The 25,413-nt window shown below is 36.9% G+C and overlaps 2 protein-coding genes across 4 annotated transcripts; both read left to right on the forward strand.

Moving 5' to 3' along the window:
* Window positions 1-1,498: 1,498 nt before the first annotated feature.
* Window positions 1,499-9,365, forward strand: psmd9 (proteasome 26S subunit, non-ATPase 9). Of its 2 annotated transcripts, none has more exons than NM_001002436.2 (6): window positions 1,499-1,814; window positions 2,085-2,187; window positions 3,538-3,725; window positions 7,322-7,423; window positions 8,410-8,498; window positions 9,214-9,365. In NM_001002436.2, exons 1-6 carry the CDS (start codon window positions 1,689-1,691, stop codon window positions 9,239-9,241), a joined length of 636 nt encoding a protein of 211 aa, NP_001002436.2. In that variant the 5' UTR covers window positions 1,499-1,688; the 3' UTR covers window positions 9,242-9,365. The 2 variants fall into 2 exon arrangements, with proteins under 2 accessions (NP_001002436.2, XP_005169123.1); XM_005169066.5 differs by having other exon boundaries at window positions 1,520-1,814; window positions 2,088-2,187.
* Window positions 9,366-10,564: 1,199 nt separating this feature from the next.
* Window positions 10,565-24,096, forward strand: ywhae2 (tyrosine 3-monooxygenase/tryptophan 5-monooxygenase activation protein, epsilon polypeptide 2). 2 transcript variants are annotated; one of them, XM_021477523.3, is made up of 7 exons: window positions 10,565-10,803; window positions 13,419-13,618; window positions 15,507-15,613; window positions 16,398-16,604; window positions 17,670-17,806; window positions 19,182-19,216; window positions 21,819-24,096. In XM_021477523.3, the coding sequence occupies exons 1-6, from the start codon at window positions 10,740-10,742 to the stop codon at window positions 19,187-19,189; spliced, it is 723 nt and encodes a 240-aa protein (XP_021333198.1). In that variant the 5' UTR covers window positions 10,565-10,739; the 3' UTR covers window positions 19,190-19,216; window positions 21,819-24,096. The 2 variants fall into 2 exon arrangements, with proteins under 2 accessions (XP_021333198.1, NP_001013359.1); NM_001013341.2 differs by lacking the exon at window positions 19,182-19,216 and having other exon boundaries at window positions 10,595-10,803; window positions 21,819-22,304.
* The last annotated feature ends 1,317 nt before the right edge of the window (window positions 24,097-25,413 follow it).

The following is a 25,413-nucleotide window of genomic DNA, read 5'->3' on the forward strand; positions in this document are numbered from 1 at the left end:
CAACTGACCCAGCCGGGACTCGAACTAGCAACCTTCTTGCTGTGAGGTGACAGTGCTAACCACTGAGCCACCTTGTCGCACTTAGACCTATAAATGAATGTGAGTTCAACAGCATGCGCAAAGATTGATTTTTATTTTCGAAGAGCCTGTGTTGTGTGAGTTTACCATTGGCTACATATAGCCAACTAGACGGATGCTTTCATTTTATAAATAAATTCTTTAACACTAAATATTTTAAACGTATATTAATATACATAAATAATAATCGAATAATTATATCGGGCTAAATAATTCTTTATTTAAAGACAATAGGCCCATCGTTCCAGTTTATCGTAGAATGGCAGTTTCAGTTTAGAAATGTGCGATATTAATACTCTGTTTTTATTTCATGGCTAAATTAATAAAAAGTGAATAAATTAATAAACATGAATTAAGAAATACACTACATAAATAAATGTCACTGTATTTCACTCATCCTACACTTGTTCCAAAACCTGTTTGAGTTTCTTCTGCTAAACACAATGAAAGACATTTTAAAGAGTGTGTTATCACTTAGTATTTGGTTTGCAACATTCTTCTAAATACTTCATTTTGTGCTTAACAGAAAAGAAAAGAAAGAAAATCACTTTTTGGAACCACTTCTGATTTATTTTATTTTTTATTTTGTTTAATTAAATTGTATTTAATTGTATTTAATTTTATTCATTTGTTTTATTTTAATTAGTTTTAATGTAATTTAATTTAATTTTATATGAAATTTGTGTAAAATTTTATATTTTTGTAATTTTATATTATTTTTAACTTAATTTTATATTTAGTTAAATTTTTTAATTTTTAATTACATTTTATTTTATATTTAATTTTATTTTAATTTAAAAAAAAATTTAATTTAATGGCATTTTTAATTTAATGTATTTTAATTTAATTTATTAGTTTAATTTTATTAATTTTTATGTAATTTTTAAAATTAAATTAAATTAAAAATATTTTTTGATAAATATTAACTATTATTTTTTATTTTATAATTTTTTTTTCATTTTAATAAATAAATAAATTTAATTAAGGTTAATTAAATTTTAAATAATTTTTATTTCATTGAATTTTTATTCATTTAATTTTATTTTATTCATTTGTTTTATTTTATGTAGATTTTATTGTAATTTAAATTTAATTTTATATAAATTTTAAATTTTATTTTATATTTTGGTAATTTTATATTAATTTTAATTTAGTTTTACATTTAATGTTTTTTTTATTTTTAATTAAATAAAATTTTATACTTATTTTTAATTAAAATTTTCAATTTAATTTATTTTATTTAAATTTGATTTATTTGTTTTATTTAATTACATTTTTATATAATTTTTTACATTTAATTTAATTAAAAAATTATTTTATTATTTTTGTTATTTTATAACATTTTATTTTTATAAAAAATATTTAATTCAAGTCAGTTTATTATTTATTTATTTGTTTGTTGTTTTCTCCGGCACATAGGTGGCGCTGTTCACTTGCAGCTATGCATTGAATCCAACGAAGAAACAAACACTGTGACAACTTTCAGTGCTCCTGAAATTACCTAACCATTTTGAGTAAGCATTTGGACCATTTCTATAGACATAAGTAGTAAAATCTGCAATTCATACGCTTCAAGACTGTTTCGTAGCGTTCTGTTTGGCGGCACTGTGATGAAAATGAGCGAGGAAAACCGCGCTGTTGTGTCCAGAATGACTGAAGAGGATGTGCGACAGCTGATAAAGAGAAAAGATGACATCGAGGAGCAGATTAAAGCTTATTACGACATGCTGGAGTCTGTAAGTTCATCATACAGGGAGCGTTTTAGCCATAGTGTGTTTACATTTTCGCTAACACACCTGACTAAGTCTTTGGACGGAAGAATGTTTACATCAGATCGGGCTGTAGAGTTGGTTTTATATACACACATTTGGACTTAAACTTTCTGAATATAATTTCAGGAAAGGATTGTTTGCTAATTCTAAAGGGGGAAATCGTAATAGCAGCCAATGACTAATAAAGTACAGCATTGTTCACGGTCGGTTATAGTCTGTGTGTGTTGTGGACAGCAGGCTGGTGTAGGCATGGATGGTCCTCTGGTTGATGTCGAAGGTTTTCCCCGTGCAGATGTGGATCTGTATAAAGTGCGGACAGCGAGACACAGCATCTCCTGTGAGTACACATGTATCTGTGTTCAGTGGCGCAAAAAGGGGGTATGGGGGCACATGGGGGGCGCCATTGTGCCAAAACTATTTGAAATTATCCATATTAAAAGTTTCAAATAATGTATATATTTTTTTTGTTAAAAAAAAATATTTAGCATTTTATACGTGTATAATATTGTATTTTATTAAATTAAAAAATCATTCCATCCCTCCCCCTATTTTTTATACCATATACATGTTTTTATTAATTAATTATGTATCATATTGATTCATCAGGCCTTTTGGTAACTTCTTAGCTCAAAACTATTTTAATTTTAGCTACAAACAAAGTTATAACATTTCAATTAAATAGAACATTTCACACTGTTGGTTTCTGTTTTTTTTTTTACACTAAACATTTGACAGTCTTTTTTATTTCACTTTTAGCAGTTTCAGTCAATTGTTCTTGCAAAGACAGACCTTCTGCCTCAGTCTGAATGTGAGAAGTAATTGCAATGTTCTTTTGCCCTTTAGGACTGCCATGTCTATCATTTTGTTTTGACAAATGTAGTACAAAAAGTCCAAAAGCAAGGCTAGTCAAGGTGCTATAATCATTTAGTAAGTGAAAATTAAATTGAGAAGACATTTGGGGTGGTATGAGATGCATTTCTTTGCGACTTAACATGCTTAATGTAATTATACCTTTTACTATACTTCAAACTATTTCAGTTGTGTTCAGAACTGCGAAACAGTTTTTTTAAGCATATTGATATCTTTATGAAATAATATCTTTAATTTATTGATGGAAATATTTTCCACATTTTATCACTTGCCTGTTTTAAAATATAGTTGGATTGAAGGGGGGCGTGCAAAAGTTGAAGCCGCATACCCATCAGTAAATGTGCAGTTGCACCCCTATCTGTGTTCAGTATCACCCCAACACAGTGTTCAGCAAGATCTCTAACCTGTGGTGAGCCCTGATAAATAAGGGACTAAGCCGAAGGAAAATAAATGATGCAACCAATAAAATCTCTGACAGTGCACCTGGATGACATGTGTAGGGGTGAAAATTTGGGTTACGATGCACTCTGACTTTAGCAGGAAGTAGATCATATGAAGCAGGAAATAAAAAAAGATTGATAAAATGATTTTCAATGACTCTTCTGCAGGTAGAGGACTACATTAGCATTTAAAATATGAGCTGTAATAAAGTTCTACTACTACTAATAATAACTTACGGAGCCTACAGCAAAAATAAATATACGAAAACATTAGAATATAGTTCAGCAGTTGTAAATGCTGTTATTTTGCAGCATATTAGTAGTGTACAGGGCTGCTGGTCATTTGTAATGGTGTGTGATTGTGGTAATTATTGAAGGTTTACAGAACGATCACAAGGCCATCATGGTGGAGATCGAGGAGGCTCTGCATAAGCTTCACGCCACCGCCAAAGTCACACATGAGCAGGACGACACACAGATGGAAAGCAGCGGTCAGACGGTGGAGACGCCGCCTCCGTTCGCTCTGGTGGATGCAGTAACACACGGATCTCCTGCTGCTCAGGCCGTGAGTTGTTTTTTTAGGGGCCAAGCACCGTAGGTGCGTAGGCACCTATTGCTTTCGTTAGTGTTCTTCTTCCGTTTCTTCCGCCGGATTTGAATGGCAGCCCATATAGGCGTATGCGGGAAAGTTGTATAATTTGGCACAATGATAGAGGCCAGTCTCAACATTAATCAGACCAAATATGAAGTCTCAAAATCAAACTCTCTAGCGCCACCACTTGTCCAAACTTTCACATATGTTTATCATGATAACTTTTGAACCGAATGGGCTACAATCAAAATTCTTTTTTCCTCTGATTCCTTGGCTCAGTCCGACTTAAACGCACCCTATGACGTCATTTTCCTTCATGAATTTTTTCGCGCTATTTTAAATTTTTCGAAAAACCTATTTGATTGAACTCGTCCTAGACCGTTTCTCCGATTATCACCAAAATTGAATCACATGATCTACAGACCATGCCAACCAAAAGTTATGGAATTCAAGTTGATTTGACCAACCGTTTTCGTTTAACTTGCGATCAAATTTAACATAGAACTTGCGAAAATGGACTTGAGACGATATCTCCCTAACGCATTCACCGATTCACACCAAACTTAGTGTGTGTTATGACAACTAGGGTTTGAGGTTATATGCGGAGTTTCGGTGCACTGCCCCCTAGTGGTCCGGAGATACAAAAAACTTGCTTTTTTGGTTTATAACGCCTCAACCTTTCGTCCGAAACTCATAAAACTGCTCTCATTACATCCGCCAGAGCATGTCGAGCCGAGTGATGTCTGATTTTTACATGTCAGCCATTTTGGGCATCGACCATTTCGATTTTTGGTCAAAAATGCTATATTTTACCAACACATTCACATATCATTACAAAACATGGTATGCATCTTTAACCCCATGTCCTGAAAGTCCTTAAAAACTTCTGGAGCAGCGCCACCTTTTGGTCAAAAGTGCTTGGCCCCTTAATTGCTGCTTGCAGCTATATATATATTTTTTTTACAAACATCAAGGTGGCTCAATGATTAGCACTGTCACCTCACGGCATGAAGGTCGCTGATTCGAGCCCCGGCTGGGCCAGTTGGCATTCTGTGTGGAGTTTGCATGTTCTCCTCGTGTTGGCGTGTGTTTCCTCCAGGTGTTCCGGTTTCCCCCATAGTCCAAACACATGCGCTATAGGGGAATTGATGAACTAAATTGCCCATACTGTATGAGTGAATGTAAATGTGAAAGTGTTGCGGCTGGAAGAGCATCCGCTGCGTAAAACATATGCTGGAATAGTTGTCGGTTCATTCCGCTTTGGCAACCCCTAATAAATAAGACTAAGCCAAAGTAGAATGAATGAATGAATGCAAACATCAAACACTTTAGAATATTATTGTACATTTTGACAGAGAAAGAGAGAGAAGTAAACAAGGATCTGAGTTTGACAACATGAAGATTTAGCCTATTCGCTAAACGCAATGTTGCATATTCAGTTAGTCTTATATTCTGGAGTTTGATTAGCGTAACGTGTTCAGTATGGACTCTTTTCACGTTTGTGTGTTTCTCAGCAGCAGAAGTCATCATAGTTGGTAAACTCAGAGCGCAGTGAATGGGAGAGTACAACAAATAAACTCTTTACAATCCTATTTGCTGAAATAATAACAGAAACACTCCACCATGGTGTTATCAAGACTTCCAGAAAGAGGAAAACAATATTGTGAGACTGATAACGGCAGCCAGAAGAGAGAGTAATGTCAGATTTACTGTCCTGCCTCCATACACACTGCATTACACACACCTCACACAAGCACTGATTCCTTTCTGTAATTTGATGCAAAGATGATATAATAGCCCCTTTCACACAGTGATACCGGTAAATATCTGGAAAATTTCCGGAACGACTTTACCGGTTTATTCAAAAAAGCGCTTTTCACACAGACGAGGACGTTACGGAAATTTTCCGGAAAAGAGCATTCACACATCCATTCCAAAATACCGGTACATTCTGACATCATTCAACACAAATGAGCTTTAAACGGCTGCGCTTGTATTTGTATACATTTGACTACATTACAGACTCTGTGGATGATCAATATTGTGAACAACTTCGATGAAAACATATAGAGTAACACTTTTGCATGTCGAGATGTTCATAATATGTGCGTGTGCAGGCGCTCACAGGCAGTTTCACAGGCACACGCAAAGCTTGAAGGTAAACAAACAACGGCTTATCATAAGCATCTCATCGATGATTATTTACACAGTTGGCATAAAGAAGAACATATAAACGTGATCTGACTAACTTCTAGCAGCTAAATGTGTCTGGAAAAATATTCAAAGGCTTTTATTCTCATAAACCGCGCGGACGTAAATGCGTCTGACTGTTCTGATTGGCTAAAGCAGACGTCTCACGTCAGCACGTTCTAGACGTGCACGCGCTTATTACGGCAATCTTCCTTCTGCATTCACACAGCGCAGCATTCCGGCAAATTGCCGGTAATGTTACAACTTCTCTTTCCGGAAAATAGCCAGAATGGATTTACCGGTATTTGCAAAAAGCACCTGTTCACACATACAACCTTTCCGGAAAATTGCCGGTAATTTTCCGGAAAAGTCTGTATGTGTGAAAGGGGCTAATACATACAGAAATACATATAAATGTGCATACAATTTAAAAAAAAACTAAGGGTGCTTTCACACCTACACTTTTGTTTCGGAACGGGTCTCGTTTGTCCAGTTAGCGCGGTTTGTTTGGCATATGTGAACAGGGCAATCGCGCTCTGTTCCGCGCCAAAGTAATCGCTCCGAGATCGCTTGAATGAGGTGGTCTCGGCTCGATTGAAACGAACCCTGGAGCGGTTTGATTGCAGTGAGAAAGCGATCTGATCCGAGCGCGGTTATATCACAGTGTTTTATGGATATGTAATAGGCTTACAGCTATATGAAGAGAGAATTGTGAGTAGGGCAGGAAGTTTCGCGAGTCTCCGGATGCCCGCAAACGAGTGATGATCTCCCGGTAATCTCGCGTCTCCCTCCCGGTCCTCAAATAGGCATCGTCGCGCACCCTTCTCACCTCTCCCCACCGCGTCTCTCCTCAGACACATCGCGCGCACCCTGTCAATCACCACCAAACCACCACCTCTCCTGACAGCTGAGCGGGACGCTGCAAAATAAACCCTGACACTGACCAATGTGAGGAGAGTTTACTCGCACGTGACTTGTTTTAGCTCTTTTGGTCCGATTAGAAACTTTGCAGTGTGAAAGCGAACCGCTCCAAGAGCAAAGAGCAACAATGTAACAATTTTAATCTCTGTTTCAGAACAACTGAATCGATTCACAGGTGTGAAAGCACCCTCAATATTAAAAGCTGTAAAGGATTTAAGATGCTTAAGATGAGCGCCAAACACATGACGAAACAGTTATAATTGTAAATTATATAATGAATATTTAATACAAGTGTTGTCAGGAATACAGCCAATGCTGCTCAAACGGCAGAAAAACATTAATAAATAAAGGCACAAACTGATGTTAAACAAATAAACAAACAGATGGTGTTCATTTATAACTAATATTTCACAAGGGGAAAGTGTTTTACATTGAACAGTTGTTTGCTCTGTTTGTAGGGTTTGCATGTCGGTGATCAGATTATGGAGTTTGGCTCGGTAAATACACAAAACTTCAGGAATCTCCGAGACATCGCTTCTGTTGTCCAGCACAGTGAAGGGGTTTGTTGTTCTTCTCTACATTCAGCGTAAAACTGCAGCACTTTTTTTAATACTCTGCATTCCAGTTTATATTCTTAAAGGTCTCATGAAATTAAAATGAAGTTTTTTAGATGTTAGCAAAGAGCATAGAGTCACCAAGAGGCGACACTCTAGTGCGATTTGGGAAACAGCCACTAGATGGCGTGGTGGCCATTTTGGAATGAAAACTCCAACAGAACAGCAGCATATTATAAGTCTGTAAAATAAACTGTTAAAAGTGCTGATGATTGTCATAGTAAGTGCTGTCGTCTTTCAGGTTGTATTTAAGCTTTAATGCACTTTTTAAATAAATAAATAAATAAATAAATAATAAACAAAGCAGCTGCTCGCCATCACGACAGCAATAAGATCCAATGGACAGCCGATCGCTTTCGCTCCAAAATGGTGGAATCCGGGGCTGTTGCTGGGCGCTGCTGTTCCAATGGAACGTTCTATTGAGTGTCGCCTCTTGGCCATTCTAAGCTCTTTGGTAGCTGTATGTTGGTCTTTACATATAGCTAGCGTTCTCCAAAACAGTGACAAAACTCACATTTAGAATATATAAAACCGATATTAACATCCAAAGTTTGCAGTTTGTCACTTCCACCTAAATGGATCAACAGTTTGTCTGACGTCACCTCATACTTCAGTTTCTCATCAAATCTATTGACCAATCAAATGCTGTCAAGTGTGTAACATGCCCCGCCCCCTTCTGCTCATTTGCTTTTCATTTGATGCGCTTGAGCTCAACCACTCTCACTGGCAGAGCTGTGATTAAAAACAAAACACTATTATTGGCTGTTTTTTTGGGGGGGTGGTCTACTCTATGCCCCGCCCTCTCTCCAGGTTATAGTTGAGATTATGTCAAACATCAAATAAAATAATAAACATTTCAAAGCACTTCAAAGGACCTTAAAGTAAAGCCTGATTGTGTCTTCATGATTTATTCTCTCATTCCTATCCGGCAGAAATCTCTCCGTGTTGGAGTTTTCCGAAATGGACAAGAAGTGCATCTGAATTTGACCCCGCAGCAGTGGTCTGGACGAGGACTGCTTGGGTAAATTTCGGAGACTATTACCATACCATGAAAGTCAAGTTACAGTTACAGCACGGTGACTCAGTGGTTAGCACTGTCACCTCACAGCATGCAGGTTGCTGGTTCGAGTCCCGTCTGGGCCAGTTGGCATTTCTGTGTGGAGTTTGCATGTTCTCCCCGTGTTGGCGTGTGTTTCCTCCACAGTCCAAAAACACGCGCTATAGGGGAATAGGATGAACAAAATATGGCCGTAGTGTATAAATGAAAGAGTGTATGGGTGTTTCCCAGTACTGGGTTGCAGCTGGCAGGGCATCCTATGTGTAACACATATGCCGGAATAGTTGGCGGTTCATTCCGCTGTGGCAACCCCTGGTAAATAAGGTACTAAGCCAAACGAAAAATGAACGAATGAATGTTCTCAAGTTCCAATTTCATAGCCATGTTTTAAAAGCAAGTGGACCGATGCTGATTACTTCAAACATAATTTATGTGCATCATTTACATAATTCATATACATTTATATAATTTATGTCAAGAAAGAGACAAAAAGACTATGAGTAGGTGAAGATGTTTATTTGCTTTAACACAGCCCATCTGCATGATTTAAAATTAGAGGCAACCACTGCACTTTAAACGACACTACAGTCGATCACTATGACATTATTTATCATATTTAATAAATAGAGCAATCAGTTGAATGTCATTATTAATGCAGCCTTTATTTTTCTGTCAACAGGTGCAACATTGTACCTCTTCACAGATGAGTGCTGAAAGAGAGAAAGGATCGTCTTTGGAAAACAGCACACGGGTTTTTTCATACATTTGCAGTGCGTTAACGTTAGTTTGCTTTCACAAAAGTAAAGAAAATAAACTATCAAGGAGAGATGATTCAGTTTCCGTTTCATCAATATCGATTTGCAAGGTTTTCATCACCCGTCTTTTCAATTTATTTAATTCGTTTTTTAAATTCCTAATATTTAAAGATGCTGTATGTAAGTTTGACACCCAGTGGTTGAACTAGGTATTGCACTCCTGGATCAAAACACATGCAAGCGCGGGTTGCCAGATTGACGATACCAACAGAAGCGAACCTGACTACTTAAACCGTGCTCTAAATAAAAGCAACGGCCCACAATAGAAGGAATATTTCCATATTAAAAGGAGTTTTTGTCTTGACCAACACAGTATTTTACTATAGTATGGTACAAAAACACTATATTATTTGCTATAGTATATTTAATGTGGGATTCATATACTATACAGTTGTAGAAATTAAATGTATTGGACATTTGGTTTGTATTACTATAACGTTAGTTGTTGTATAACTGCATTTATTAAATTCAACACTAGTATTTACTATAGTATATTTTCATGTTGGATAATGTACTCTATATTTGTAAAAAAGACTTCCTGTATTTGGATATTTTGTTTTTATCACTATAGCTTTTGTATAATCGTAGCATTTTATAAAGTATTTTACTATAGTCTGGTTCAAAAACACTGTTAATTTAACTATAGTAACTATAGTGTTTTTAATAATATTCTCTATAGTTGTAGGAATATAAGTGTATTGGATATTTGCTTTATATAACTATAACGTTAATTGCAAAACCGTAGCATTTGTTAAATTCAATTAGTTTACTATAGTATGGTTCAAAAACAGATTTTATATAGTAATTTTCCATGTGGTTTAATACACTCGTTATAACACAGTTGTAGAAACTTATGTAATACTTTTATTGTTTATACTACTATAGTTTTTGTATAACTGTAGCCTTTATTTAAATGTAAGTACTTTACTATAGTATTGCTCAAAAATACTACAGTATTTTATAATATAGTCTATAGTTGTAGGAATCTAACTTACGTGTATTAGATATTTTATTTATGTTACTAAAACGTTAGCTGTTTAACCATAGCATTTAGAAATTAATTTTAGTACTTTGCAATAGTATGCTTCAGAAACACTGCAGTATATCCACTGTAAATTACTATAGTAATTGTGTGGAAAAGGCGAGTCCGTCGCGAAGGAAATGCGCAGGATCTGCTGCTGTGTGTCGAAGTTTCCCGGATGGAGTTCCTCCGCCATATTTAGAGCAGGGTCGCCGGTTGAGTACGAACATTTGAGCTACCGCTTTAACACAAACACATTCTCTAAAACATTATATTTATTTACTCTATCGCACCTTCTGCATCCATCGGAACCAACGGACATCACCGCCTACCTTTACCCGCTCCACACCTCCCGATCCCCGGCTAACCATGGCAGATCGAGAGCATTTGGTTTACCAGGCTAAACTAGCCGAACAGGCGGAGAGATACGACGGTGAGTTAAATTTTTTAGCTGTTTGTGTAATGTCACGTTTTAATTATAGCAGTATGACAACTGTTTGAAGATGATATGTTTGTTTTTTGACTTAAATTAGCGGGATGAACGCACAGAAACCAAGCACGTGTTTCTCTTTGCACGTGAAATGGGAAGAAAAATCCCATAGAGCTGCTGTTTGGAAAGGCCTGGAATTGCTGAACGCAGCCAGAGCTTACATATAATTATTATTAGAGTCTTATTATTATAATATTGACGTAAATGTCGTGTATGAACACATTGCTAACTGTCCATCACATATGAATGGTTTATTTGTAAGGACTAGTTTACGCGAACTGGTTGAGATTGATTGAAGCCGCTTGCTAACGTTAGTGTGGTTAACAGTTGTTCATTAAATTGATTATTTAATTCAAAGATTATTTAACATTTTAAACCTCATAAATAGTCAAAATATAAACAAATTGAGTTCATGTATTAGGTGAGGGGAACTAAATTGACTAGACTGAATCAAGCTTGTTATTATGTAGCCTGGTTCCTCAATTACTTTTTATATACTCCCATTTTGTTTAGTTTTTTTTTTTACTTTAATACCCGTTTAAACATGTTTTGTAGCTATATAAATGACCTTATATGATGTTGCTAAATGAGTCAGCTCTCATGTCTGTTTCAGGGCGTGTCTCTAATTCATTTTCGTGGGTGCATTACATTCACGGACTAATAACCTGTTTAAAGGGGACCCGTTACGCAAAAATCACTTTTATAAAGGGTTTAAACACATTTTAATGATTAAATATTAATACAAATAAATATATATACATTAATACATTTTTTTTTTGTAATCACACTTTATTGAAACAATCTGCAGAAACACTTTGATTGACATTCTCACTTTGTATGTCATCAAGGAGGAAAGCCACGCCCACTAGTTACCACCTCTTCCTGAATATTAGCATATGACCCAAGTCTTGTTTTTAAATCTGCCACAATGCATCAGGCATCTGTAGCTCCGCCCTCTTTCGAAAAGTGCACAATCTCATTTGAATTTAAAGCGACAGTCACCAAAATGACACAATTAGGATCAAAACCTAAGAGGGAAAGTTCGAAGCCTTATAAAACGTTATTTGTGTGATATTTTGAGCTGAAGCTTCACATACACACTCTTGGGACATTGGAGAATTATTTTACATTTTAATAAAAAGGGGCATAATATGTCATCTCCAACACTGCTTCCACATCCGTAGTTTGCTTTATTTGATAAATGAAACATTGTAGTGTTTTCTGCCGTCTTTGGGTCGTTTTCACACCACACTGACTTTAATCCAAACTAGTTGAAAAGAACCGAAATGCAGTCATCTGACAAAACCCGCATCACTCATAGACCAGATGTTGTTGAACATGTTTCCTTAAATGCTTTTCGATTGGTCAGAATTAACGTGCGGGAAAATGCCAACAGAAATTAAACAAACCGGCAGACACAAAATGTTGCTTTTGACTTCGGAGGGATGACTGTGCTTGCTTCCTGATTGTGTGAAACGAGATTGGTGACCTCTGCTTTGGATAAACTATAAATTTCGAGAATGGATTAAAACATTGTAAATGGCAAAGATGCATCGTACGTCACTTTAGGAGGCGGCGTGAATTAATTTAGCTAAACTGTGACATGGTCATCTTCCGGAAATATTACCAAAGATCCATCAGGTAATGTTTTTCCCTCTCCCTCTTTGTCTCTGTTTAAAATTGTTGCAAACAAAGATTTTTCCTCTACATCTCATAATGCACAGCGCATCGGCCTACGGCAGCTGGATTAGTCCAAAGAGGCGCAGTACTTTTTGCGGTTGGGTCTGTTTTAGTTCGGATCATGTTCTCACCACAAACGAACCGCTCCAGGGTTCATTTGAAAGCAAACCGAGACCACCTTTTCAAGGAAGGTCAAGCTGCTCCAGGATTGGCCAGCCCAGTCACCAGACTTGAACATTATTAAGCATGTCTGGGATAAGATGGAGGCGTTGAAGATGAACACAAAAGAGTCTTGATGAGCTCAGGGAGTCCAGCAGGAACGCTTTCTTCTTCATTCCAGATGAGTTTATTAATCAGTGATTTGAGTCATGTCAGAGATGTATGGATGCAGTCCTCCAAGCTCATGATGGAGTCAGACACGATTCATTCTGTCTCCACTGCAGCAGGACTTTATATTCTATACTGGACATTATTTCTGTTCAGTGACGAGACTTTAGTCTAAGCAGAGTCAGACCTTACTGTCCTAATGAAGTCATTCAACATCAAGGCATGATCAGATTTTATTGTGCTCAAATAAGCAAAATCTAGAGGCCTTTTGCCTTTCATTTGAGTCATTTCTAATACCAAATGATCAACTAGAAGTCAACTTATAATTTGTTGTTCCTAAAACTTAAATAGACTTTAGTCAGGTAGTGGATGAACATGTACACTTTTAATTAAATAGTTTTTCTTTATTTCACTATCTGGACGGAGACATTGGCATAATGTTACGGTCTACATTCATAAACTGAAGCAGAAGAGTACTTTATTTCTCTTTGAATCCAGATCATCGACAAGTTTTTTTGTGTGATGATTATTCTTGTCTTTTTTTTTTTCAGAAATGGTAGAGTCGATGAAGAACGTTGCAGGGAAGGACGAGGATCTGTCAGTAGAGGAGAGAAACCTGTTGTCGGTGGCGTATAAGAACGTGATCGGTGCGAGAAGAGCCTCCTGGAGGATCATCAGCAGCATCGAGCAGAAAGAGGAGAGCAAAGGAGGAGCCGACAAACTCAAGATGATCCGAGAATACAGACAGACGGTGAGAGCGAGTGAAGGTTTGATCTGCTCCATCGCCACTCCTCTTTGATGGAGCACAGGAACAAACAGACCTTTAAAAGTTTTTACCAGTAGATGGTGCTGTAGGCTATTTTTAGCTGGAGACGGCGCTCTAGGCTAGTGATTAAAAGCAGACGGCGCTCTAGGCTAGTGTTTAACAGCAGATGGTGCTCTAGGCTAGTGATTAAAAGCAGACGGCGCTCTAGGCTAGTGTTTAACAGCAGATGGTGCTCTAGGCTAGTGTTTAACAGTAGATGGCGCTCTAGGCTAGTGTTTAACAGCAGACGGCGCTCTAGGCTAGTGATTAAAAGCAGACGGCGCTCTAGGCTAGTGTTTAACAGCAGATGGTGCGCTAGGCTAGTGTTTAACAGCAGATGGTGCTCTAGGCTAGTGTTTAACAGCAGATGGTGCTCTAGGCTAGTGTTTAACAGCAGATGGTGCTTTAGGCTAGTTTTTAACAGCAGACGGCGCTCTAGGCTAGTTTTTAATAGCAGACGGCGCTCTAGGCTAGTGTTTAACAGCAGATGGCGCTCTAGGCTAGTGTTTAACAGCAGATGGCCCTCTAGGCTAGTGTTTAACAGCAGACGGCGCTCTAGTCTAGTGTTTAACAGCAGATGGTGCTCTAGGTTAGTGTTTAACAGCAGACGGCGCTCTAGGCTAGTGTTTAACAGCAGACGGCGCTCTAGGCTAGTGTTTAACAGCAGATGGCGCTCTAGGCTAGTTTTTAACAGCAGACGGCGCTCTAGGCTAGTTTTTAACAGCAGACGGCGCTCTAGGCTAGTTTTTAACAGCAGACGGCGCTCTAGCCTAGTGTTTAACAGCAGATGGCGCTCTAGGTTAGTGTTTAACAGCAGACGGCGCTCTAGGCTAGTGTTTAACAGCAGATGGCCCTCTAGGCTAGTGTTTAACAGCAGACGGCGCTCTAGTCTAGTGTTTAACAGCAGATGGTGCTCTAGGTTAGTGTTTAACAGCAGACGGCGCTCTAGGCTAGTGTTTAACAGCAGATGGCCCTCTAGGCTAGTGTTTAACAGCAGACGGCGCTCTAGTCTAGTGTTTAACAGCAGATGGTGCTCTAGGCTAGTGTTTAACAGCAGACGGCGCTCTAGTCTAGTGTTTAACAGCAGATGGTGCTCTAGGTTAGTGTTTAACAGCAGACGGCGCTCTAGGCTAGTGTTTAACAGCAGACGGCGCTCTAGTCTAGTGTTTAACAGCAGATGGTGCTCTAGGCTAGTGTTTAACAGCAGACGGCGCTCTAGTCTAGTGTTTAACAGCAGATGGTGCTCTAGGCTAGTGTTTAACAGCAGACGGCGCTCTAGTCTAGTGTTTAACAGCAGATGGTGCTCTAGGTTAGTGTTTAACAGCAGACGGCGCTCTAGGCTAGTGTTTAACAGCAGACGGCGCTCTAGGCTAGTGTTTAACAGCAGATGGCGCTCTAGGCTAGTTTTTAGCAGCAGACGGTACTCTGGGATAGTTTTCACCAGCTGATGGCGCTCTAGGCAAGTTTAAACAATTTCAAATAATGTATCACCTGAAAAATGAATACCTTTAATTCTTGAATCAGTGTTATTTTAGTTTCGAGGTACAATGAAATTGTGTAAAAAATGTTATATGTTTAAAAAAATTTTTAAAGATCTCTATATTTTCAGTTTATTGATGTTGCTTATAAATGTTGTTCTGGCAATAACTTAAAATCAAATACGATTACTATATATATTTTATGTATTTTTCTATAGCTATAAGGTTATTCTGTTTTTAAATAAGTGGTGAGCCCTGCCGTGTTATTTTGAGCAGTTTCTTTCTTAACCTGAAATGTGATCTGTGTGTATATGACAGCATAATTACTCTGCCATATCTCCTCTTACATTCTGCAGGTTGAGAATGAGCTGAAATCTATTTGTAACGACATACTGGATGTACTGGACAAACACCTCATTCCTGCAGCAAACACCGGAGAATCCAAAGTTTTCTACTACAAAATGTAGGTGTCTGACAATTTCAAGTCTTTCTAGGTCTTTCAGAACATTTTGGACTGAGTTACATGTGTTCTGTTTGTTTTATATGATATCAAACTTGAATCGCATTTGTCTTTTTTGGTAGATTTAGACATTTGCACTTAAAAAAATGAATGCTTACTGGAGAAATCTGTGAATAATTGCATTGTGTGAATTGTAATAGGATCATGCTGTTTTTTTTATTTTTGCTGTTTGTCATGCCATTTTACTCTTGTGTAAATACTTTTAAAGTTTAGTATTTTAATTATTTCGTTATTATTTTATTTTGAGTAAAAAAAATGTAGTTTACTTTTTTTTAAATGCATAAAATAGCATAAGTAATAGAGGTGGTCTCATAGTACGATTATCATGCCATCAATTCGGTTCAGTTCGATATCTCAGTGCAGTGACGATGCTTTCCATACACAATTTGATATTTTACTTCACAGCACAACAATTCTTGTATTAAAATGTATAAATATATTTATATATGATTTGTAATACAATTTGTCCTTTAATATAAGCAGTCAGAAATATGAACTGTACCTTTAAAAACTCAAGTACATCACAGAACAACATGAGCGTTAATAGCAAATGAACTAATATAAATATCTTGCTCGCTTTCTGAGCCTTGTCGAGCGAGTTCTTACACTATTGTGATTGGTCACTCTTAACAGAAAGGTCTGTGATTGGCTCTGGCGCTGTTTGTGTGAACTGCCCTTTTAAAGAGCAGGCGACTGACTTGTGTGTTTTGAATGCGTGTGTTTTCAGGAAAGGGGACTATCACAGGTATCTGGCAGAGTTCGCCACAGGTAACGACCGTAAGGAAGCGGCGGAGAACAGTTTGGTGGCGTATAAAGCGGCAAGTGACATCGCCATGACCGAACTCCCACCCACACATCCCATCAGGCTCGGCCTCGCGCTCAACTTCTCCGTCTTCTACTACGAGATCCTCAATTCCCCTGACCGCGCGTGCAGGTACTCCTGCTTTTTCTCCTCACGTCAAATGTGAAATGTTTGTTTGGTGTTAAACCTTCATCTGTCCCACATTAATGGGATTGTTCAGCCAGAATTTAACATTTCAATTAAAAGTAAAGCTGCTTTACATTACAATCAAAATCAGAAAGTGTATAGTAATAACTATACACTATATTAGCACTATACACTATAAAGACAGGGCTCAACAATAAGGACTGCCCGGTGGCCCAGGGCCAGTGTGAGAAACACTTGGGACAGTAGACCGGATCATTACTGGCCTGATTGGGACAGTGCTGCCTTGTCAGTCGCTAACATTTAATTTGTCTGACTATTTGTCAATTGCGTGCATTTAAAGCTTGTGCTTTTAAGTCTTTAAATGCTACCTTCTCGGTAATGTCGTAAACAACATACTGCTTTCCGATTCGTCTTATATGATTGATTTAACCACGCTATTTTTTTTTTGTTACCTGGTAACAACCAGTACAGCGTAGAAACAGCAACATGTCAGCAACATCAAATTATAAGGCTAAACGAAAATGTCTGTCTCTAACGTGTTGGAGGTAGACATTTACATGGAAACAACACGATAAAATAAAAATTTTGTGATGTTATAGTTTGCCGTCAGTTTGACAAGTCAGTCACCTTTTGATAAATAATTTCAAACTGCAATAAAAGGCCTCAACGTTTTCCATACTGCTGTTTTTGTTTGCATAACACTTATATTTACAATTGTTTTTTAAGTATTGAAATTCTAGATTTACAGACTTTTTATTTTACTTTATTTTTTACTTTTTTTTGGTGGGGCCAGTGAAAATTTTGGCAGGGCAAGTAAAAATCTAAACCACTTGCCCGATCGGACCAGTAGAAAAAATCCTTAGCGTTGAACCCTGAAATATATACTGTATTACACTATATTAGTATTGTAATTATGTAGTAAAATGCACCCTTTGTAAAGCTGCTTTGAAGAAATATTTATTGTGGGAATCGCTATGCAAATAAGCATTTTATTAGAATAAGCTTGAATTGATTGAATGTGGTTGTGACTGTCCTGGCCTCCTCCATCAGGTTGGCGAAGGCAGCGTTTGATGATGCGATAGCGGAGCTGGACACACTGAGTGAGGACAGTTATAAAGACTCCACACTCATCATGCAGCTGCTGCGGGACAACCTGACGCTCTGGACATCAGACATCCAGGGGGACGGTGAGACGCACACAACACATTTTTTATCATAGAAAGGTTGACAGAAACTGATACGACAATAATCTCGACTCTCTCACTACCTTATTGAGAGAAAATATAAATCAAGTCTCAGAATGTACAAGAAACACCGCATTAAACGACATTGCTCCACACCATGCTTTTAAAATATAAAAATGTATTTTACCACAGTATTTTCAATGGAGTTTCTGTTGCTGTTCCTGCGTTTAAATGGCATTTCCCCTCGCTTTACACTTCAACAACTACATGAATGCTGAAGTCTGTTGAACTGAATATATTTAATTACATTACAACATCAATGCTGCAAAAGGAACCGTGGGAAATTGTAAATGGTCACATTAACCTCTTCACCGATGTTGAAAACACACTTGCCCTGCATATAGGCCAATGCACACGGAAATTAACCTGATCTGATTTTTACCATTAAATGCAAATCAAATACAAACGATAATTAAAACTCTTGGTATTCAAAAACGAAATTGGATTTACAGGTTTGCCACAGCTTTTGGAATTTTAAAAGCTGCATTCTGGACATTAAAAGTTTAGGAATTTTTTATATATATATATATATATATATATATATATATATATATATATATATATATATATATATATATATATATATATATTAGTCATGGAATATTAGGGATTTTTGTTTGCTTTGCTGCTTTATCATTTTTAATTCCATTTTTTTTTATGCCTAATGTTATGGTTATGCTATTTTTTGCTCCATTTTATTCCTTTATTGCTCGTCCACTGGAAGTTACCTGAAATCAAATGCATTCACCAACTTGAACCTGTTTCCTAAGGCTAAATGTTACATTTGTAAAGCTAATATTGAGCTTTTAAATATAGGTGTGGGAGCATTTCAGCGCCACACAAGCAGGACGTACCTCAGATTTATTTTTCAAAGATATCCATTGTTCTCAAATGGTATTCAAGCTAAAACCCATGTAATGTTACGTTATGTTAACATATATATATATATATATATATATATATATATATATATATATATATATATATATATATATATATATTAATAATATGATATTCAAATTAAGCTCAACTGCGGCCTGTTTTTCTATTCATTACATGGAAATTCAGCTTATTAGTCAGGGAGTTTAATATTTGTCTTTCAGTGGGAAGCCTAGATTTAAAAAGATGTTGATTTGTAATATTAAAATATAACGTCTAGCAGTTAAAAACGGGCATAGCTGTAGCATAAACAGAGAGAGTTCATCCAAAGCCTAATGTCTTCCTTAAAATGATCAATTTTCCTGCCCACTAGCTGCTTTAGCTTCGAATCCCAGATTGCAAGTAAACACTTCTCTAACCTCTCTAATCATCTCTCCAGACTTGTGATGATGCTTAAAGCTCCTGCGTTTCTCTGTAAGTCTCCAGTGCTGTGAGTTTCTCTCTTCATTCACTCTGCATGGGAAAAACTCATTTGCGAGCGAGTGCCTTTTTCACAACACTACTGAGTGCAAGACTTAAAATACAATCTCGTGCTTCACTGTCTGCTAATGTGCCACATCTGAAACTGTGTTATTCACACACACACACACACCTGTCACAAGATGCTTTTATCCTTGACATAGCTGTCTGTTGATTACTAATATCAACATTTGTTTCTCTGCATATGGTTTGTTGCATGAGGATCGAATAAAACCTCTGTAATGAGCAGATGTTGTTGAAGGTCTTAAAAGTAATTGTAGAATTGGGAAAATGGTTCTGCCTAATATTAAGGAAGGAATAATTCAGGATAAGCATCAATTTTTAATACTTACAGATTTATGACAGTCTTGGTAATGTCAGGTTGTCATGATGAAGATAACATATTTACTTATGTGAAGTTGTGATGAAAAACAATGTCATCTTTGCATTTAAGGGTGCTTTCACATCTAGACGTTTGTTTGGGCACGCTTGTCTCCTTATCTCGGTTGGTTTGGCCGTATGTGAATCCTGCAGTTGTGCTCAAATCCGCACCAAAACAGCCGGTCTGAGATCACCTGAATGAGGTCTCGGCTTGATTGAAACAAACTCTGAAGCGGTTTGCATGTAGTGATAAAGCAATATGATCCAACAAATGAACAAAGCAGGCTTTATCACAGTTTATTATAGCTTTGTAATAGGCATATCCACTCACCGGCCACTTTATTAGGTACACCTTTCTAGTTCTGGGTTGGACCCCCTTTTGCCTTCAAAACTGCCTTAATCCTCCGTGGCATAGATTCAACAAAGTACTGGAAATATTCCTCAGAGATTTTGCTCCATACTGACATGATAGCATCACGCAGTTGCTGCAGATTTGTCGACTGCACATCCATGATGTGAATCTCCCATTCCACCACATCCCAAAGGTGCTCTATTGGATTGAGCTCTGGTGACTGTGGAGGTCATTTGAGTCATTTGAACTCATTGTCACGTTCAAGAAACCAGTCTGAGATGATTGAGCTTTATGATATGGTGCGTTATCCTGCTGCCATCAGAAGATGGAGACACTGTGCTCATAAAGGGATGGACATGGTCAGCAACAATACTCAGGTAGGCTGTGGTGTTAACACGATACTCAATTGGTACTAATGAGCCCAAAGTGTGCCAAGAAAATCTCCCCCCACACCATTACACCACCACCAGCAGCCTGAACCGCTGATATAAAGCAGGATGGATCCATGCTTTCATGTTATTGATGCCAAATTCTGACTCGACCATCTGAATGTGTCAGCAGAAATGGAGACTCAACGCTTCTCCAATCTTCTATTGTCCAGTTTTGGTGAGTCTGTGTGAATTGTAGCCTCAGTTTCCTGTTCTTAGCTGACAGGAGTGGCACCCGGTGTGCTCTTCTGCTGCTGTAGCCCATCCGCCTCAAGGTTGGACGTGTTGTGTGTTCAGAGATGCTCTTCTGCAGAGCTCGGTTGTAACGAGTGCTTATTTGAGTTACTGTTGCCTTTCTATCAGCTGGAACCAGTCTGGCCATTCTCCTCTGACATCAACAATCGCACAGAACTGCCGCTCACTGGACATTTTCTCTTCGTCAGACCATTCTCTGTAAACCCTAGAGATGGTTGTGCGTGAAAATCCCAGTAGATCAGCAGTTTCTAAAATACTCAATCCAGCCCGCCTGACACCAACAACCATGCCACATTCAAAGTCACTTAAATCCCCTTTCTTCCCCATTCTGATGCCCGCTTGAACTGCAGCAGATCGTCTTGACCATGTCTATGTGTCTAAATGCATTGAGTTGCTGCCATGTGATCGGCTGATTAAAAGTGTGCGTTAACAAGCAGTTAGACAGGTGTACCTATTAAAGGTGTGTAATGTCGAATACGGAAGTGAAAGCATGCTGTCTAACTGAACTATCAAAAAAAAAGCATAATATCAATAACTTTTTGTTTTATTTGACTTCTGATATAGAATCGATATGTTTTACATCTTGACAATTGAAATGAGCCTATGTATAAGTACTACCTCTGCTTCATGTGTGGTGACTGTCAGTGTCTCCATTTAAAATGAAAGTGCATCGCTCCTGCTTATAATGTCTCATTGCTTATCATCATAAATTAAAATAAGGACGTGTGACAGCTGAGCGGAATCCTGGGAAATAAAGCAAACTCAATGTGAGAAGAGTTGACTCGCGCAGGACTGGTTTGAACTATTTCGGTCTGTTTAGAAACGTTGCTGTGTGCACAAAGAACTAATATTAACATTAACAACAATAATCCCTGTTTCAGAGCAAAACAATCGATCTATAGGTGTGAAAGCACCCTAGCTGGCCAAATGACACTCAGTAAGAGTTGTCATAAGCATGCATGAAATCTTATTCACATTCATGATGTCATGAGTCTAAAGGCTTTATGATGGTCTTATGAACACCTCTTCAAGTAAAGCGTTACCAACTGGGATTCAGTAAAGTGTGGAGTTTGTGTTTCAGTGTGTGGATTAATCCATCAACGTCAACTTTAAATAACAAAGGCTTGTTTGTGTTTTTCAGGGGAGGAACAGAGTAAAACAGCACCACAAGATGCTGAGGAAGAAAAGCAGTGAGATTCAGCGTTCCCATGCTCAACCCTTCTGTCTGTCCGTTTGTTTCTCCTTCATCTCTGCTCAGGGAGAGTTCAGATGCTCAGCGCTGTTTCTCCATCTCTCCATCTCTCTCTCCTCTGCTTTTCTTTCTTTTATCCTGTCCTTCTCTCACTTCTCTGACCATCTACGCTAGTTTGGAGGAATGTTTAAGAAGTGATGCGTCTCTTCTGCTCTTTTGTTCGGTTGAAAATACAGTAAAAAGATATTATCGTTTATTATCATGCTTTCTTAGTGAATCTATTATAGTGTGTGATTAAATACTAGAGTAATGATGCTAAAATAGCTTTTTAGTCACATGATCCTTCAGAAACTATTTTAATACACTGATTTATGCACATTTATTTATGATAGCTCATAAAAGAATTAATAATGCTGCCTTTTAGCCGCATTTACACTCCACTGTTCAAGTGACTCATTTCCGATTCGTTTCTCTCATGTGGCACAGATCGGACATGGCCCATGTAAGCAGGTAGATCGGATTTTCACCTGTCAATGCGAGTCGAGCATCATTAAAAACCTCAGCGAATGAAGTCAAGTCTGATGCTTTCATTTCAGAACAGACTTCAGCAGAGTCCCAACTCTTAAATCTCCTACACGTGGACTTAAACAGCTTTCATATTGTCATATAGTACAGGTATTTAAGCATGCTGGAGAGCGCAGTGTCCGCCACGTAACCAATATAAACTAATATAAAACTAGTGCATAGCTGCATCACGTGCATAAATCACGCCAAGGACATTACATTAGTATGCCTAAAGGTTTAAAAAGCCAATATATCAAAAGAAGATGGCCAATTGAGAACATTTCTGTCATAAACTACAGTAAAACAGCACGTCAAAAGCTGCGAGCAGATTACATGCAGGAATAGAGGAAAGAGCACTCTTTAATTATCAGCTGTTAGTCAGCGCCTGCTCTTTTTTTTCTCCTGGTCATTGCGCCTTTGCCGTGTGCTGTGTAAATGCAGACGATCGGATACGAGACACTTTTAATAGATGATGTAAGCAGGTCAGCAAAACAATCGGATACAGACACAAAATCGGAATTGACCATCAAAATCCATCAAGTTTTAGTTTCACTAACAATTCACTGACAGATAGGGATTATAGCATTTGTTTTATTATTTGTAAAGACATTCATAATGTTTTTTTGAATCAGACTTATCTGAAATGAACAGTTTTCAACCTTGATGATTATATTTTTTTATCTTTATGTAAAATATAGATTGATTTCTGAAGGATCGTGTGACTAAACACTTAAGTGATTATGCTGAAATTGTTTTAATTACCTAATGAATGAATTAATCTTTGTATTACAAAAATACAGAACATAATAAAGTAGACAACCATGATTTAAATCACTTATTATATCCTACAATATTGAGTTCTGTTCAAATATTGCTATTTTTACTGCCTTTTTGATGGAATGAATGCCTTGCAGAGCAGAAGAGATGATTCACAAATATGATTGAATTATTCCAAACCTTTTGACTGATACTGTATATTTTTAGTTGGTTTTATTTTTTTTAATCTTAAGGTTTTTTTATTATTATTATTATTAACTTTACACTTAGATCTTTATATATGATGCCAGTAAGGAGTTTGCAGAAAGGTTTGGCTTTTACTACCTGTTTGCTCCCTGGAGAATCTGCTTTCTGATGTCCGTTTTGTTTCTCAGTGTTGATCTGGTGGTTTGGGTTGAGATTAGTGATCGTTATCAGAGGTTTATTTGTCTGACAGGATGGCCGAGAGTAGAAACACACGCCGTATGTGGCAGAAATGTCTGTTTTAAAGCCATGGATTTCTCCGTCTGTGTTTTAGTGGCTGGCTTATAACGCTTTTGAGAAATGAATGCAACCCTCTTACTCAAAGGCTGCTGCAGAAATAATGCTATCAAGCCATACAGCTCTCCTGTGTTCGTCTTCGAGAACGACTTTGTGTTTTGAAAACCAAGACGTTTCTCATTAAAACACATGCATTCGTGATTTTTCTTCAGTGGAATATGAAGCGCAACGTCTAGATGAGGATTTTGGTCGGGCTTTTCAGCAGCTATGTTTTCATCCAGATATGTTTATGCAGATTATTGCATTAAAAATAATGGCAATTTGGAAAATGCACATGCAGAAAGGCATTTGCCACCAGTTTATAAGTGACGATTTTGTTCTCTTTGACTGATTGGATGGAAATTGTGAACATGCTTCATGCAATAGTTCAGTTTTGCGCATGCATTTATTTTGCATCTTTGCTTGAAAACATAGCTAATAAGATTTTTTCATTTGTTACCTGTGGTTTAGTGCGTTATTTAACATTAACTAGCAATGAGTGATGCTTTCAAATTAAAAAATAGGTTAATACAATCTGTCACACTTACAAAAAAGTCACATTATTAGTTAATGTATTTACTAACATGAACAAATGATGAACAATTTGTTCTATATTTATTTATATATATATATATATATATATATATATATATTACACATATATATACAACAGTTCTGTCTGGTTCTCGAATCTGATTGGCTGATAGCCGTGCAATATTCTGCAATATCAGAACTCCTACAGCCTCTTTACCCTTTGTGTATTACTCCGCCCACATACACCCGGCAAAAAGCTGACACTACAGATCTAAAGTTTAAAAGATGCTTTTACACACATGTGTGTATATATATATATATATATATATATATATATATATATATATATATATATATATATATATATATATATATATATATATATATATATATATATATATATATACATACACACACACACACACACACACACACACATATATATATATATATAGATATATATACATACACACACACACACACACACACACACACATATATATATATATATATAGATATATATACATACACACACACACACACACACACACACACATATATATATATATATATATATATATATATATATATATATATATATATATATATATATATATATATACACACACACATACACGTATATATACGTATATATACATACATACATACATACATATACATACATACATACATACATATATATATATATATATACACACACACACATATATATATATATATATATATATATATATATATATATATAGTTCATCTTTGTTAATGTTAGTCAATCAAAATAAAGCCATTTATGTTAATTCAGTGCATTAACTAGCGTTAACAAGCACAACTTTGTATTTTTATTCTGCATTATTAAATGTTGAACTATGGTTAACTTGATTCTGAACAAGTATTATGTTATGAACTAGTGAAGTCTGATTGTAAAATGATCATAAATTCAAATGTTAATACTAGTTGATGCACTGAGAGTGTCATTAAAGGGAGTCTTCATGCATCTTAAATGCCAGGGCTGTGTGATTTGGGCAAAATATCTAATTGCAATTATTATTATGGCAGTTTAGTTCCAACCCTAATTAAACACACCTGATCAAACTCATTGAGTCCTTCAGGCTTGTTTGAAACCTGCAGGTAA

The sequence above is a fragment of the Danio rerio genome, chromosome 7, assembly GCF_049306965.1.
Source record: "Danio rerio strain Tuebingen ecotype United States chromosome 7, GRCz12tu, whole genome shotgun sequence".
Classification (NCBI taxonomy): Eukaryota; Metazoa; Chordata; class Actinopteri; order Cypriniformes; family Danionidae; genus Danio; species Danio rerio.

Coding starts and splice junctions, on each gene's coding strand:
- ywhae2 (NM_001013341.2), top strand. CDS start 10,740: ATGGCAGATCGAGAGCATTTGGTTTACCAGGCTAAACTAGCCGAACAG. Junction 10,804..13,418: donor ACAGGCGGAGAGATACGACG/GTGAGTTAAATT, acceptor TTTTTTTTTCAG/AAATGGTAGAGTCGATGAAG. Junction 15,614..16,397: donor AAAGTTTTCTACTACAAAAT/GTAGGTGTCTGA, acceptor GTGTGTTTTCAG/GAAAGGGGACTATCACAGGT.
- psmd9 (NM_001002436.2), top strand. CDS start 1,689: ATGAAAATGAGCGAGGAAAACCGCGCTGTTGTGTCCAGAATGACTGAA. Junction 1,815..2,084: donor ATTACGACATGCTGGAGTCT/GTAAGTTCATCA, acceptor TGTTGTGGACAG/CAGGCTGGTGTAGGCATGGA. Junction 7,424..8,409: donor TTGTCCAGCACAGTGAAGGG/GTTTGTTGTTCT, acceptor CCTATCCGGCAG/AAATCTCTCCGTGTTGGAGT.